Source organism: Pipistrellus kuhlii, unplaced genomic scaffold (assembly GCF_014108245.1).
Source record: "Pipistrellus kuhlii isolate mPipKuh1 unplaced genomic scaffold, mPipKuh1.p scaffold_m20_p_9, whole genome shotgun sequence".
Taxonomy (NCBI): Eukaryota; Metazoa; Chordata; class Mammalia; order Chiroptera; family Vespertilionidae; genus Pipistrellus; species Pipistrellus kuhlii.
In genome coordinates, this window is record NW_023425595.1 from 34,396,898 (window position 1) to 34,413,700 (window position 16,803).

Consider the following 16,803-nt stretch of genomic DNA (forward strand, 5'->3'; position numbering starts at 1 on the left):
GAGGGCTCCGGGTTAGAAGGGGATGAGGGAGCCAATTGGTCTGTGAATTAAAGGAGGAGTTAAAGAAATGAGATCCCAGGTCCCTTCTACTCCTCAGACACTGTAACAATATTTTCAGCTTCTGGCCCTGGCTGATGTGGCTCAATTGCTTGGGCATCATCCCATGCATGGAAGGGTTGTCAGTTCCATTCCCAGGGAGAGCACATGCTTGGGTTGGAGGCTCAATTCCTGGTAGGGGAGGCCAGGGGCATGCAGAAAGCAGCCAATGTTACGCCCTCACATCAATGTTTCTCTCTCCCCCTCTCCTTTCCTCTCTAAAAAACAAGAGAAATGTTTTCTTTTAATTTTTCAGTTTCTGATCCCAGGAATCTATGACACTATGGCTGTATGGAATCTATGACTAAGATCCTACAATTCTAATTCTATGGCTCTGACTCAGTTGCCTACTAATGCTGCATAACAACTTCCTACCTCCTACTTAATGGCTTCCAACAGCAACTACTTTATTTGTTCACAGTTCCGAGTCTGCACTTTGGGCTTGCGTCAGCTGGGTAGTTCTTGACATATCTTGGGTCACTCACTGGAGTCAGCTGGGAGCTGGTGGGCCTAGAGGGCTGTAACCGGGATGGCTTGTTTCTGGTCTCTTCCTCTGAGAGGCCTGCTTGGGTTTCTACACATGGAGCTCTCAGGGGAGCAAGCAGAGGGGAGTCCCCTTTCACAGGCAGTTTTTAACCCTTTGCTTGCGTCACACTGGCTGGGGTCTCCGTAGCCAAAGGAATTCATACGGCCAAACCAAAGTCAGGTGCGAAGGGACAGCATGAGCATATGGAAAGAGGCAGGACTACCTGGGGAACATTCGTAGAACAACCTACTGCAGGCTCTTACGTTATTTCATTCACCACCACTCATATTACCAGCACCGTCAGAGCCTTATGGTCTGATTCAAACAGACCATGGCTCTATGGCTCTCCCAGGCTGTGGTTCTCAGAATCCAATGTTTGGATTCAAAGATTTTGGATCCTGTTTGGATTCAAAGTAGAAGACTCGGTGCAGCTGAGGAGGATCCTGGGACCCAAAAGGATGCAAGGGAAGTCAAACACACTGAGGTCACTCCCCGAGCTGAGCAAGAACCCACCTGCCTCTCCCATTTCCACCTCTCAGCCCCCTGGAGAAGAGCAGTGGCATGCGCACCAAGATGGAAATCAGAAAACGTGCATCATTGATCTGGCGTGATCCCAAGGATTGCTCTTAACCTCCCAGGGTTCTCATATAACCAACAGAGATATCAATCTAACCAGCAGAAATATCAGCCCTGTCTCCCGAGGGACACGGAACAGGTGAGGCGAGGGAACTGGGCCCGCTAACTTCCATTACCGGGGCCTGACCCTGGTGCAGCATAAGAAAGGGTTTGGCTCCCACCTTCTCAAACGGCATCTACAGCTTCCTAGGCCCTGAGTTTTAAGAGCATTAAAGTTTTAAATAGGTTGTTGCCCTTGGTCTGTCCTGACCTCTCCCTTCAAAAGAAAGGAAGGAAGGAGGGGAGAGAAAGGCAAGAGAAGAGAGAAAGAGTCCAACTCTGCTCCTCCTCTCGCCCCCACCCACTCCTGCTCCAGAGGAATCTGCACTGGAATCCTGGGGCCAGCCCCTGCCTGGCCTTGGGCCTCAGTCTTCTCTGCCCTTTAGCTTTCCCAAGAAGAAGAGTGTGGAGGCAAAGAGTGGCTCTCTGAGAAATCCAGACCAGAGCAGCGATTCATGACATTTCACCGCTGGAGGGACACGGCGGCCACCCCGAAACACCAGTCCAGGAAGAGACCGGGAGCTGCTCATAGCCAGCCTGCCTGCCGAAGACCAGGAACCAAAACCAGAGGGAGTCACCTCCCTTCTCTGAACCTCCGTTTCCAATTCTAAACCAGGGATAACAACCCCAGCCTGGGCGCCACTTAGAGAAGGGGAGTTTCGATCTATGCAGTGAAACACTGTGAAAAAAGGAGTAAGGAATACGGTTTTCCCCGTGGCCTAGAGTCTGGGGGTGGTGTAAGGGCGGGTGGACGTGGGGGCGGGAGCGCTTATGACTTTCAGAGGACTCACCAGCTCATTTCCTCGAGCCTTTCCTCCGAGGCCCAGGCCACAACGCGGAGGAGAGTATGAAATATCAGTTATTTAATAGCCCGTTGGCTGTCCCTCACAAGCAGGGCGGTCTCTGCTGACTCAGTGGAGAAAATGAATCTTGGGTCTATGGATCTTCCTGTGTCTCACAGTGGTGGGGGGGGGAGGAGCGAGGAAGGGGAGCAGCAGAGTAAGGGTGGAGCTCTCCCCTCCTGCCAGTGCAGAGGCTACAGGAGAGGAGAGAACCTGGGGCCTCCCCAGCTGTGACCTAATGACAGAGCTCCGTCATGTCAGCCCTGCCAGCTGTGCCTCCATTGCCTGGGTGGAAGGAGGAGCAGAGGGGAAGGGAGGCCACCAGGATAAAGGGATGGGAGGGGAGGCAGATAGAGGCAGCGCACTCCTTTTATTATCCACCATGAATTTGCTGTGTTGGGAAGGGAGAAAAACGGAACAAGGCAAATGACATGGCAGCTAATTAGTCTCAGAAAGGGGCAATGCCGTGTCTAGAGCCACAGGGTGAAACCGTGGCAGAGTGGGTGCTAGGCCCCCACACCCTAGGTGATACGGCTTTTATTTCAAAGCACTTTCCATTCATTTATCACAATAGCTTTGAGAGGACTAGAAAGGCTAGGAATCCAGAAGCCCACCTACTTTCCAGAAGTAGAAGCTGACAGCCCAGAGGTAGAGTGCTCCAAGGTCACACCAGACACACACACACACACACACACACACACACTCCCCTCCTCCCCCCCCCTCCCCCAGCATCTGCTCCTGGCCTCAGCCTCCCCCCTCCCCCCCAGGGTCAGATTTCCCTGGGGCACTGGACCCTCTCAGATGCAGCCAGTACCTTGGACAAAGCCCTGGGCAAGGAGCTGTGGCCAGGTTTCCAGACAAAGCCCTGACAACCACTAGCCTTGGGATAAGACCCTGGCCCTCTGACCTCAGTTTCCCCATTTATAACACACAACTATTGCCTTGTGCTCTGACACCTACTGGTTCTTGGTTCTCTTCGGGTCTTCTTTCCCCAGTTGAGGTGTTTAGCACCTCCTCCCAATCAAGGCTGCCTACTGCCCTGTGGCCCCTTCACGGGGGTGGGGGATGGGGGAGAACATCAGGCAACCAGGAACCAATCACCATGGGAAGCTGGGGGAGGGGCTCTTACCTTGGCACTTCCTTAGAGGCTGGAAGCAAAGGGGGCTCTAAGCAGCAGGACGGTCAGAAGACTATTTCATTCATTCATTCATTCAGTCAGTCAGTCAGTCATCTACAAACATTTTACAGTACACTACGGTCTTGTGCTAGTCCTTGTAGTAGAAACACAAGCGTGAAGAAAAGCCAGTGCCTCCCCCTGGGGGAGATGACAGTTGGAGCTTGGAGCTGACATGAGCCAGGACTGGGGAGAGGACAAGGGCTCAGGGTCCCGCCCCAAGGGCAGCTATCTGAGCATGCGTGCTTATCTGAGAAAAGGCACCACTGCTGGCTACCTCCACAGACCAATGGCGTGGTGGAGGGCAGCACTGGGCTGAGAGTGTGTTGGCCAATCTCTGGATGCACGTGCTTGCGAGCATGGGTCTGTAAGCTTGCCCCTCCCAAAACACACCCAGGAACCTGCAAGGGCCCAGAAGCATGCATGTTCAAGTATGAATGTGCTTTTGTATACATGGACACATGCCAGGATGCACTCAAGTCTACGTTCATATGTGCACATGTATGAATGAGCCCTCATGTACTTGCATGAGGCACATCTGAGATGGCCTGGAACCCTGTACACGTTTATACAAACCTTCTTAAGCACACCCAAGTGAGCATGAAGTCTGTGTGTGCTCACATATGGACAGCTTCACATGTACATATGTACAGGCATATCCAATCATGCATGTGTAAGTGATTGTTCTCATATGTCAATACCTGGGAGAGGGAAAGGGGGAGGGAAGAGCCAGCTCCCCAACACCTCCAGCATCAACAGCCCTGATCCTTCGCAGTGGTCCTTGCCGGAGACTCAAGCCACCGCAGGGTCTGCCTCTTCCTTGAGTGGTATTGATCTGTTAAATATAACCTCCGGGAAGGAGTCAACCCAACCACCTCCCTGATTCAGGAGAAAGAGACTGCCTGATTCTTAGGTGGGGGAAGCCTCTATCCCAACCAGCTCTGCTGATGCCAGAATGGCCTGCAGGATCGAGTGTCAGCCTCTCCAGCCTAAATAATTCATGCCGAGGCCAGGAGCGCTCCCTCCTCAGAAGCCTGTTTCTTTAAATCGGGTCTGGAGTGACTCCGTTCTACCAAAAAAAAAAAAAAAAAATTAAAAAATTTTTAAATTCCCAGGACAAAACAAACCCATCAACAGCTCAACCCTGGCCCCCCTCTGAAGCGCCCCCTCCCCCATTCCATGCTGCAAAATCCGCTCCTGTTCTCCCAACCGCTGGAGACTCAAACCTCCCACACATTCATCATTCGCAGAAGGTGTATCCTGGAGGCAGTTCACAGCGTCCAACCACCCCAGGGTCCTGATACCCCGTGGGACAGTCTAGTGGGTGCCTGCCTGGATGCTCCAGCAGGGAGGGGACAGCAAAGAGCTGAATCACCACACCCACTGACCCCAAAGCCTGGGACAGGGCTTGGCAGAGGAGTCCGCGCGGCTGGCCGGGTGGAGGAAACCAGATGCAAGAACTCCAGGCACAGCAGCCAGTGAGTTGGGGGCCGCCGGGGAGGAGCGAAGGGGGTGTGGCTGTCTTTCAGAGGTGGGATGGGATGGGGTCCAGGGAACGTAGGGACAGTCAGTGGTGGTGACCCAGCCAGGCCTAAGGTAACCAGGGTCCCAGCGGAGGGAGCCGGGGGGGGGGGGGGGGGGGGGCTGGGGATTTTCCAGCCTTGGGGGACACAGCCTTCTCCTAGATTAGGAAGAGTAACTTTCTCAGCCCATCCCTCACCCCTTCCTGCGCTGCTTGGGAGGATGCTGACGTCCTGCCACCCAAGTCTCGCTCCCTGGTCTGACCCACCTGCCTGCTGTCCCAGGTCCAGCCCGGCCCCCGCAGGTGCTGCTGGAGAGGGAAGAGGAAGGATCCAGCTTAACCATGGGGAGTGAGGGAGACGAGGAGGTTGCGAGTGAGACCCGGGAGAGCCAAACTTCTCAGCAGACCCGGAACCCGAGAGAGGGGGGACGAGAAAGCACAGCAGCAAAGGCCCAGATTCTCGGGAGGGAGCCTTCCACCCCGCCTCTCCGCGAGCGAGCAGGGCGCTGAGGCTCCGCTGGGGGCGGAGGAGGAGGAGGAGGACGGGAGGCGGGGAGGTGGGGAGGCAAACCCTGCCCACTCGGCTCCGAGCCGCCGGCACGGCCCCGGGAGCCGCCAGAGGCCAGCGCGCAGGGCGAGTCGGGCGCCGGGGGAGGGTGGGGGGCTCCGCTCCCCGCCTGACCCCTCTCGCCCCGGCCCGGAAAGTGAAGGTTTCCTCGGATTTTAGAGCCAGCGGACGGCACCACCGCGACCAGCCAGCCTCTCTCCAGGTCAAGGACTTGCCCCACCCGCCCCCTCTGCCCACCCGCCCCCCAAAAGCGCTCAGAACTCACTGGTGGGAGCGCGCTGGCCCAGGCGCTGGATGCATGCGGGGGCAGCCGGGATGGCCCCGCGCTCGGGACGGCGGGAGCCCAGGGGGCCGCCGCTGCTGCCAGGGCTGCTGCTCGTGGCGGCGGCGCTGAGCCGGCCCGCCGCGCCCTGCCCCTTCCAGTGCTACTGCTTCGGCGGCCCCAAGCTGCTGCTGCGCTGCGCGTCGGGCGCGGAGCTCCGGCAGCCGCCCCGGGACGTGCCGCCCGACGCGCGCAACCTCACCATCGTGGGCGCCAACCTGACGGTGCTGCGCGCGGCCGCCTTCGCCGGCGAGGACGCGGCCGGGGACCGGGAGGAGGAGGGGGCGGCGGCGGGCGGCGTGCGCCTCCCGTTCCTGACCGCGCTGCGCCTCACGCACAACAACATCGAGGTGGTGGAGGACGGCGCCTTCGACGGGCTGCCCAGCCTGGCGGCGCTCGACCTGAGCCACAACCCGCTGCGCGCCCTGGGCGCCGGCGCGTTCCGCGGGCTGCGGGCGCTCCGCTCGCTGCAGCTCAACCACGCGCTGGCGCGGGGCGGCCCCGCGCTGCTGGCCGCGCTCAACGCCGCGCTCGCCCCGCTGGACGAGCTGCGCCTCCTGGGCCTGGCGGGCAACGCGCTGAGCCGCCTGCCGCCCGCCGCGCTGCTCCGGCCGCGCCTCGAGCAGCTGGACGCGCGCCTCAACGCGCTGGCCGGCCTGGGCCCCGACGACCTGCGCGCCCTGGAGCGCGAGGGCGGCCTGCCCGCGCCGCGCCTGCTGCTGGCCGACAACCCCCTGCGCTGCGGCTGCGCCGCGCGCCCCCTGCTGGCCTGGCTGCGCAACGCCACGGAGCGCGTCCCCGACGCGCGGCGCCTGCGGTGCGCCTCCCCGCGGCCGCTGCAGGACCGGCCTTTCCTGGGCCTGGACGAGGCGCGGCTGCGCTGCGCGGACCGCGACGCCCAGGATGCGGAGCTCACCGGCCCGGAGCTGGAAGCCTCCTATGTCTTCTTCGGGCTGGTGCTGGCGCTCATCGGCCTCATCTTCTTAATGGTGCTCTACCTAAACCGCCGGGGCATCCAGCGCTGGATGCGCAACCTGCGCGAGGCCTGCCGGGACCAGATGGAGGGCTACCACTACCGCTACGAACAGGACTCCGACCCGCGCCGCGTGCCCGCCCCCGCCGCCCCCGCCGGCTCCCGGGCCACTTCCCCGAGCTCGGGCCTCTGAGCTTCACTTGTTGGGCGGATGCCCCCGCCAACGGATGACTTTCCTGGGGCTACCTGGCCTGAAGGAGTTGGGTATGAGACACCCGTCGCGAGCTTGGGGCTTTTGAGGCCTGCCTGTAAACCTTTGGATTCCGGCATCACCACTCCCTTCCTTCACACACACACACACACACACACACACACACACACACAAACACGGAAACCCCAAACTGTATCCCTCTTCCCAGCCTCTGAGAGCTCCGACCATCAAAGACCCAGAGACACTCCTTCTGATTCCAGAAGCCCTGCCCATGCAATCCAGGCTCCAGACCCATCCACCTCCAGCCCCCTTTTAAGATTCACCCAGACACCTTCTCCTAAAATCCCAAAGCCCTGAGATTGCTTCCACCACCCTCGTCTCTGAGCCCTGACCTTTCTAGTAGGAAACATCATCCTAGACTTACTTCAAGGACCCCCATCTCCAGCTTGGGGCCCTCAGCTCCCTGCCCAGAGCTGGGGCCCTCGCATCCTATTCTGGTCTCAGAAGCAGAGCTCACTCCCACGAAGAGGTTTGGTGGACTCTGAGCCTTTTTTTTTTTTTTTTTTTTTCCTCACACCAGAGCTCTGAGCCCTCCATCCTGCAAAGAGACCCACAGCTTCTGGCTCTAAGGGTTGGGCACCCCTCCCCCCCAATCAGAGGCTGTATTTCATGCCACCCCAGTGCTGGCTCACGCTCCCATGCCTTGGGGCTTGGGGCTCAGCTCCGTGGGTCTCTCCCATCCCCGGGAGGGGCACACCCTGTTACAGTGTTGGCATGGAGCTCATCTCTAGCCTTGCCCACCAGAGCTCTGATCCCCCAGCATTCAGGGCTTGGCCCGATCTCAGACTCTCTCTCTTTAACCTGATCTGAGTTTCACCCCTCTGCCCAAGTCTTAGGCTCTCAATCCCCCCCACCCCACACACACACACCCATGGCTTGCACTCAGTACCAACTCCTGCCACTCACGAGGCCAGGGTCCCGTGAGGCATCCCTCCCTGGAATGTGCCCACTGGACAAACCCTAAAATAAGCTCTCCAGCACTGTAAGACAGCTGCAGGCGCCCCAGCCACGCTAGCAGATCCCCCTCGGGAGAACTGAGGGTCCTGGGGCTGTGAGGTCAGGCCTCAGAACAAGGGTCACCCACCCACCGTGGCCTCCTAGAGGGGGGGGTCAGGAAAGCGGCTCTGAAGGGCTGGGAGCCGCCGCCCCTATGCTCTTTCCCATCCCTCTGGCTCTTCTCCATGGAGGATCCCCCGCAGCCGTGCCACACCCCATCCCTTCTGGAGGAGGAAGGGAGATCTCACCTCCCCGCAAGGCGGTGCCCTGCCTTCTGCATGATCCCAAAGCACAATCGGTGAGTGGGGAGGGGCTGCCTCTCCCTGACTCCCACCCCCTCGGTCAGGCAGAATGGCTGGCCCGTGCTGCTCCCGCACACAGGAAGTCAGGCGCGCTCCTTCGGCATACCGGCTTGAGGCCTGTCTTCCCGCCCCTACCCGAGAAGTCTGGAAACCCCTTGGCCAATTTTGTATAAAGTCTGCGATAACGTCCGATACTCGGCTCTTGTCAGTGGTGCCGTATCATTCGGGCTGGCCTTGGGGCACTGGAAGGGGGGTGGGAGGGACACTCGGAGAGCACTTTGGGCCTCCCTAAGGTGCAGTGAGTGACCTTCGGTTTCTTCTCCTGGGCTTGGGGAGAGAAATGGGATCTGACGGCACATGGCAGGATGGAAGCCAGGCGCATAGACCTCCCACGGGATGGCACGGCTTTCCAAACCCGTCTGTTGTCTGTCCTCTGAGATGGGGTTAGAGACAGCCAGGGTGGGATCCTCTCCTTCCTCGACATCCTCTTCCCCTTTCCTTCCTCATCACAGCGCTGGGAGGGGGGGGGGGTATTATGAAAGAGATGGAGTTGGACTGGCAAATGCTGGCATCCGACGAGGCTGCTACCAGGGAGGAAATGCAGCCACGGGGAACTGAGGCAGTTCGTTCAGACAGGAAAGAGGATGGATCGTTATTGGCTGCTTTGGCATCATCCCCTCTTGACGAATTACCTGATCCTCCCGTATAGCCCTTGTCACGCCGCCGACTCCTGGCTGGAGGGGAGAGCACAGCTTGTTAGGTATGCTAGGGGCCGGGAGGAGAAGCAGCCTGGAGGTGGGAAGGGATGAGGTGACCCCTGAGATGTGTGGAGCGAGGAGGTAGGTGGGTCTGGGCCAGGAGGGTCAGGCCCTCACGGTGCCCATGCTGGGCTCTTTCACATTTAGGATCTCAGAGCCCTACAACCACATGATAGAAGTCCAGCACGCTGGCGTTTCAGAATGTGAGGGCCACCTCATCCTGGAAACGGTGCCTTGTAAACATTGACAAGGGCCTCAGGTAAGGTAAGGAGCCATCTCACCAAGGAGCACCCTCTCTTCATAGGTGCTCACTCTCTCTCTTCGTGGGAACATCCCTTTCATTGCCGGAGGAATCTGCCTGGGACTCCCCTCAGCTTCACCTGGGGGCAGGATGCAGCCCACCCCAGATTAGCTCTTTACCGGGTGGGAGACAGTGGGTGAGACCTCATCTCCTCCCCGCAGATCCACTACCCCGCTCCTGCCGGAGAAGGGATCACATTCCCTCGAAGCATTCCCGTCTGTCCATGACCGTCAAAGGGTGCTCTGCGGTGGTGTCTCTCACAGGGTTCAAGAACCGCCTTCAACGGGTCACCTCCCCGGTTCCAAAGACGTGCCCTCTGGTCATGTAGCCAACGTCTGCCATAGGTCCTGGCAAGCAAAGCGCGCTCTTCGCTGTGGGTTCCTTGTCAGCAAGAATCTCAGAGAGTTTCTCACTTAGAGCTGCTGCTAAGCTAAGAATCGGATCGATAGTTGTCAAAACCTAACTGATGGCGTGCCAGTTGATATTTAACCTTCGTGCCCATGGAAGGCCATCTCTAGGCTGCCACCCTGCCTGCTGTCTGTTCGTGGCCTTTGGTCTTAGGAGGCTACCGACAGGTCCCCAGGGGCCCCGCCCTGCCTCTGCGGCAAACCCAGCCATGCACTCAGCCTCTGCCAGTCCAGACAAGCTAACGACCCTGGGGAGGAGTCGTAGTCAATCGAGGCTTAGAGAAAAAAAAAAGTCCCAGGACACTGAATGCCCAGAGCAAGAACCCCTGACTCCGCCCAGGGAGACTTCTAGGAAATCTCGTTTGAATGGGGTGTGAAAGGATGAGTGGGAGTTTGCAGAACAGAGAACAATCAGAAGCTGTCTGCTTGTGCAAAGGGCTTGTGCAAAGGCCTGCAGGCAGGAAGAATTTGTTTGAGAATTGGGGGGCCATTCATGGCTGGGAGGATGGATGTGGGTACGAGGGACCCTCGCCCCCCACGTTCTCCACTGGGCGATAGGGATCTCCACCTTCCAAAAAGGCATGTGAGACAGGAGACCAACCTGGTGCCTCTTCCCGCTTCCTTCTGCCCCTCCTCCTTGGCACCGGAAGCATCGGGAGGAATCAGAACTAAGCAGTGCCTGCAGGAGGCAGGTGGGCAAGGGGATGAGGAGCCCAGAAGATGCCTTAAAGGGAAAGGTGAGATGGAGGGACCTGCCCTGGCCTGACCCCCTGATGCCACCCACCTGCTTCAGACCCTCTCTCGTCGGTGCCAGGGCCCCCACTGAATGGCCAGCTGCGGGCCCCCTCTCCCCGCGCCCCCCCCCCCCCCATCACATGCCCGGAATGCTGCTGGCTCCCTGAGGTGGGCAGGAGATGGCAGGAGGAAATTCCATCCAGGAGGAAATTCCATCCAGGATGGCCTCTGAGAGCAGGTACGGTAGAGAGCAGGAGAGGGAGGGCGGACGTTTTAGTTGTCAGAAATGTGGCAGACACAAATCAGCTATGCACTGTGAGGAACACGCCAGACTCCCCAGAGTTCTGTGACCCTGCGCTCAATGTGACATTTCCCTTCAACAAGCAAAGGGAGCCGTCTCCTGGAGGAGTTTATTTCCATGGCCCCGATCCCCTCCACGCCCCTTAGGTCTGGGGTGGGAACCAGCCAGGGCCCAGCTTGAGTCCCGAGGGCGGGGATTCAGTCGGAGCCCTGTCCCTTGGTACTCAATCAGAAACGTCTCTGGAGATCTTCCTGTGTACTAGCTGCTGGGGATTCGGCAGTGAGCACAGCAGGACCGGCTCCTGCCATCCTGGGATGTCAACTAACGGGCCAGCACAGACCGTGGACATCCCTGCCCGTCTCTGGCTTCATGTTCCTTCTGTCCAGCCTGGGGCTGGGCGGGTGACCTCCAGAGGCACTGCCTGCCCTCCCTGGAGTCCATCTCCTTCTTCATTACGTCTCTGCCTGGCAGACTTCTGGCCCTGATTTATGGGCATGGCCTTTTCCAGGCTGGGAGAAGTGATGGGGGCAGTTAATATTCCTGGGGTAATGCACTTGGCTCCCTCAGAATCCCCTCCTCCACCCTTCCCCCTCCCTCACTGCCCCACCTTCTTCTCTCAGTGACGCCTCAGGGCAATTTAGGTCTGGCCAGCGCCATGCAGACCACCTCAGCGAACCTGTCCTTGCACTGGTGGGGAAACTGAGGCCCAGGAAGCCCAGCAGCCCTCCTCCGGGGGACACAGGACAACTGGAGCAATGCAGAGCCAGAGCCCAGGATGCTCCCTGGGGGTCTGACTCTCCGACCCAGGGCTGCCCCGCCTCCTAACTCTGTGTCTATACCCTGTGGGCACCGCCTCCTGCAGCCAGACCCCAGGCGGTGGTGGCCTGGAGAAGGAAGAAGGAAGCAAACAAGGAGGGGGTGGGAGGACTCCTCAGCCTCCATCGCAGCTACCAGCAGGCCTCAGCCTCCCGCGCCAGCCTCCTGCGGGCAGAAACCCCGAGGGGGACCCTTCTTCATGGGAGGGCATCTCCACCTCTCCCTGAGAGGAGAAAGGGGTGTGTTCTGGACCCCCAATCTCTGAGGTCCCAGGCATAAGACTCATTCTTCCTCAGCCTCTTGTCTCCCTGAGTAGTGGCTGCGGTGGCCCAGAGCCTGCTCCTGCCCTCGGGAAAGATGGGGTCACTGTGATGATGGGAGCACACGGGGGTCCCTAACGAAGGTGGCCATCCATACCAGGAAACCTTGGAGGGAGGAAGGGGTCGCTGTTAATAATTCCATGGGAACAAGAATAAGCCAGGACTGTGCCAGGCTGGTGGGCCCTGGACCCCAGTGACTTTGTAAAAGACCCGGAGGAGAAAAGAAAAGGTGCTGCTAGCCTCGCTAGTCTGCCAGCACCATGTAACTAATGCACTCCCTGCCCTTCCCCCTGGCCTCTACACTAAACAGCATCTTTTAAAAAATGTGTTTATTGATTTCAAAGAGGAAGGGAGAGGGAGAGGGAGAGGGGGAGAGATGTAGAAACATCCATGATGAGTCATCCATCGGCTGCCTCCTGCCCGCCCCACACTGGGGATCAAGCCTGCAACCTGGGCATGTGCCCTGACGGGGAATTGAACCGTGACCTCCTGGTTCGTGAGTCGACACTCGACCACTGAGCCATGCGGCCAGGCCAACAGCATCTTTTTTAAAGTATATTTTTATTGATTTTTAGAGAGAGAGAGAGAAAGGGATTGGGAAAGAGAAACATCAGTGCAAGAGCAAAACGTCAACCAGCTGCCTCCTGTGTACCCCCCCTCCCACCCCTACTGGGGATGGAGTCTGCAATCGGGCACGTGTCCTGACTAGGAATCAAACCCACAGTCTTTTGGTGTCTGAGATGACACCCAACCAACCGAGCCACCCCGACCAGGGCCTCTAAACAGCACCTTAAACACCATCCTCCCGCTACCCCAAACCACTCCAGTTTCAGTCACTGAGCCGGTTATTCCAAACCCCGTGCTTTTGCTTACACAGTGCTCTCTACCTGGGGTGCCTTCCCCCCACGGAGAGCATCAGGGCTGCTCCAGTCCCCTCCGCTTTCCTTACCTCACCCTCTGGTTCCTGCCACTGCACACCCAGCCCACCTTTTTTTTTTTTTTTTTTAATTTTTAAATATATTTTATTGATTTTTTACAGAGAGAAAGGGAGAGGAATAGAGAACTAGAAACATTGATGAGAGAGAAACATTGATCAGCTGCCTCCTACACATCCCCCACTGGAGATGTGCCCTCAACCAAGGTACATGCCCTTGACTGGAATCGAACTCAGGACTCTTCAGGCCAACGCTCCATCCACTGAGCCAAACCAGTTAGGGCTCAACCCACCCTGTATTCGTCCTGATTGGTTTTCTGGCCCACTGTCCACCCCAGACCAGACGTGGCTCCCAGGGGCCCAGGTCCCTCCCTTTCGTGTCCCCCGTCCTGGCTCACAGACCAGATGTGTAAGCACTGTCCCTGCCCCACAGAAATCCTCAGTTCAGGGGAGAAGCACCACGCAGGGCGTGTGGCCTCCCTCTGCGGCATAGCAGATGCTCATTCCCTTTGACTCCCGCCATCTCCCGCCTGGTTGAACCAAGGTCTCCGTTACATAAGATGCCTGTACGGCCAGCTCCGTGTTGCTGCTGCTCAATCCAGTGAGAACACAGAAAGAAAATGCAGCTTTAGAATATGTAATCGTGCGAGACATCATTTACCCTTTGCTTCTTTGACTTTGGCTTTTTAATACAATTAGAGCTTTCTGGCTCCTCCATTTGGAATACTCGTCCAGAGTCCTGTCTGATCAACTTGCACCGCTGGCTCAGCCTAGGTGCCTCGCCGCCAGGGAACTGCAGCGACATCTGTTGGCCGCGTGGTGTAGTAGCCGAGCCACTTTTCACTTTCCTTTGTGTCCCATGCGCTATCTGCTAGTTAAGGTGGAGAAGTTCCTCCTGTCATTTAGTCACAATCCACTCAACAAGTATTTATTTATTTTTTTAAATATATTTTATTGATTTTTTACAGAGAGGAAGAGAGAGAGAGAGAGAGAGAGAGAGAGAGAGAGAGAGAGAGAGAGAGAGAGTTAAAAACATCTATGAGAGAGAATCATCAATTAGCTGCCTCTTGCACCTCACCCTCTGGTTCCTGCCACTGTACGCCCAGCCCACCTTTTTTTTTAAATTTTAAATATATTTTATTGATTTTTTACAGAGAGAAAAGGAGAGGAATAGAGAACTAGAAACACTGATGAAAGAGAAACATTGATCATCTGCCTCCTGCACATGCCCTCAACCGAAGTATATGCCCTTGACCGGAATCAAACCTGGGACCTTTCAGTCCGCAGGCCGACGTTCTATCCACTGAGCCAAACCGGTTTCGGCCACTCAACAAGTATTTAAAAATGCCTATGTGCCAAGCACGGGGCTGGGAAGAAGCTGAGGACACAGTATTGAAGAAAAATGACAATAAAATAATAACAGTAATAAGTAACACGTTCATGCTTACTACGTGCCAGGAATTGTTCTAGGCACTTAAGATGTATTAACCCATTTTAGCCCGATGACAGTTCTATGAGGTAGGTATTATTATTTCCACTCTACAAATGAAGAAACGAACGCACATAAAGATGCATAACTTGTCAAGGCTCTCTAGTAAGAGGCCACATGAGGCTTAGAACCCAGAGCCATGTGCTTAGACGGTAAACAAGTAAATACACAATACATTTCTTGGAAGGTAAATAAACAGAGTGATGGGAGAGTGGGGGGTGTCCTTTGAATGGGGTGGTCAGGCAGAACCCCCTGAGAAGGTGGTTTGCCCTAAAGAATGGGAAGGAACCTTCTTTAAAAGGAGCCAAGAAAGGATCCATGTAGGCTGAAGAAACGCTACTCGGCTGAATGTTCAAATATCGAATGGGAAGCAAGTCCTGGCCACTCTACCCCCAAATGCCTCTCCAGTTGGCCCTTCTTTTGTTTCCCCACCTGGTCCCGGGCTCTACACATCTCAGTTGGATTCCCACCCCAGTTCCCCTCTGGTCCCGCTGCCTCTAGCCTCCTGCTCTAGTCCGTCCTTCACAATGCAGCAGAGTAATCCTAAAAATGCATGAATCTGAGCCCTTTTACTGCCTTGCTTACAACCTGGTCCACTGTCTTCTGGACAAAAACCAAGCCCTTTGGACTGATTATCTGTAACTACCCTCGCCATGGCCAGGGTCTGCTCCTGTCTCCTGCTGGCTCCTCTGGTTCCCTTCATCGCACTTACACAAAAGTCCTAACAATTCCCTGAGGGCCCCAGGTTGCCTCCCATGTGCCTTCCCTTCTATCTGTAATGTCCAGACCTCTCCCCTCCTGCCCACCTCCTCTTCGTCCTTCAGAACTCAGTTGCAGCAATCCCTCCGTTGGGAAGCCTGCCTTCTTCCCAATCTCACCCATCCCACCTGAACATGAGGACCCCCTCCTCAGTGCTCCCATGGCAAGCCATGAGTTCATGTCAGCCCCATCTCCAGCATCCCTCAACAACTCTAAGCCTTTGTTGTCATACCTTATCTTCCTATGAATCTGTGAGCTCCTTGAAGGAAGGGATTGTCTTATCTATGGTTGTGTCTTCAAGGCCCAGCCTAATCCCCAGCAAAGGGTACATGCCCTGTAAATACTGTTCCCAGTTGGTGAGCTAAAAATTGTTTAGTCTCTTTTTTGCCCCCTCCCTTTTTGCTATTTTATTGAGATACATATTTGTATAGAGCAAAATCCACTCTTTTTGGCTTACAGATGTGGGCAATCAAGATACGGAACAGGCCAAAACCAGTTTGGCTCAGTAGATAGAGCGTCGACCTGTGAACTAAAGGGTCCCAGGTTTGATTCTTGGTTGCGGGCACATCCCCGGTGGGGGTTGTACAAGAGGCAGCTGATCAATGATTCTCTCTTATCGATGTTTCTAATTCTCTATCCCTCTCTCTTCCTCTCTGTAAAAAAATCAATAAAATATATATATTTTAAAAAGATACAGAACAGTTCCACCCTGGCCGGGTGGCTTAGTTGGTTCGAGCATCATCCTTTTGGTGTACAGACACTCCAGCCAAATGAGCCACACCTGCCAGGGGCAGTATTGGCTTCAGTAGGAGTGTAACTTTTCATTTATTTTGGGGGTAGAACTACTAAGTCTTATAGTATGTTTTATTTTAATTTTTTGTTGTTGAATTTATTGGGGTAATATTGGTTAATAAAATTATATTGGCTTACCTGTACAATTCTACAGTACAAATTTATAAAAAACTGCCAAACTATTTTCCAGTGTCTGTACCACAGCATAGAGAATGTAGTCAATAATATTGTGGTAACTATGTATAGTGCCAGATGGGCACTAGGTTTATCACTTAATAAGGTATATAAATGTTGAATCATTATGTTGTATACCTGAAACTAATATTATATGTCATCTGTAATTGAAAAATAAATTTTTAAGAAAGTGTCCTACCATTTTGCATCACCACCACAAGCATTCCGGTTCTTCTTCACCAAGCACAGTTTATTGAAAAGACAACAATTGAATTCCCTTTGTACCTTTTTGGAAAATCAATTGACAGTATATGTGTAGGTCTGTTTCTGGTTTTTGGATTTAGTTTCATCAATGTATGTGTCTATTCTTTCATGGCTACTATACTTTATCGATTACTGTAGCTTCATAGTAAGTCTTGAGACCAAGTAGTGAAGAATTCAAACTTTGTTCTTCCTTTTAAAAATTGTTTAGCCCTCATTGATTTTTTAGAAAGGATGGGAGGAAGGAAGAGGAAAAGGGAGAGAGGAAGAGCGAGAGAAAGATGAGAGAGATACATGGATTGGTCGCCTCCTGAGGCCAATAAATAAATAAATAAATAAATAAATAAATAAATAAAATAAAAATTGCTTAGCCCTAGCTAGTTTGGCTCAGTGAATAGAGCATTGGCCTGCAAACTAAAGGTTTGGGATTTGATTCTGGTCAAGGGCACCTGCCTGGATTGCAGGCTCTGTCCCCAGTAGGGGGCATGC

At 55.3% G+C, this 16,803-nt stretch overlaps 1 protein-coding gene across 1 annotated transcript; it reads left to right on the top strand.

Moving 5' to 3' along the window:
- The first annotated feature begins 5,660 nt into the window (after nt 1-5,660).
- TPBGL (trophoblast glycoprotein like) lies at nt 5,661-7,051 on the top strand. The gene has a single exon (XM_036426384.2). The coding sequence runs from the start codon at nt 5,698-5,700 to the stop codon at nt 6,889-6,891; it is 1,194 nt and encodes a 397-aa protein (XP_036282277.1). The 5' UTR covers nt 5,661-5,697; the 3' UTR covers nt 6,892-7,051.
- The last annotated feature ends 9,752 nt before the right edge of the window (nt 7,052-16,803 follow it).

Coding starts and splice junctions, on each gene's coding strand:
- TPBGL (XM_036426384.2), top strand. CDS start 5,698: ATGCATGCGGGGGCAGCCGGGATGGCCCCGCGCTCGGGACGGCGGGAG.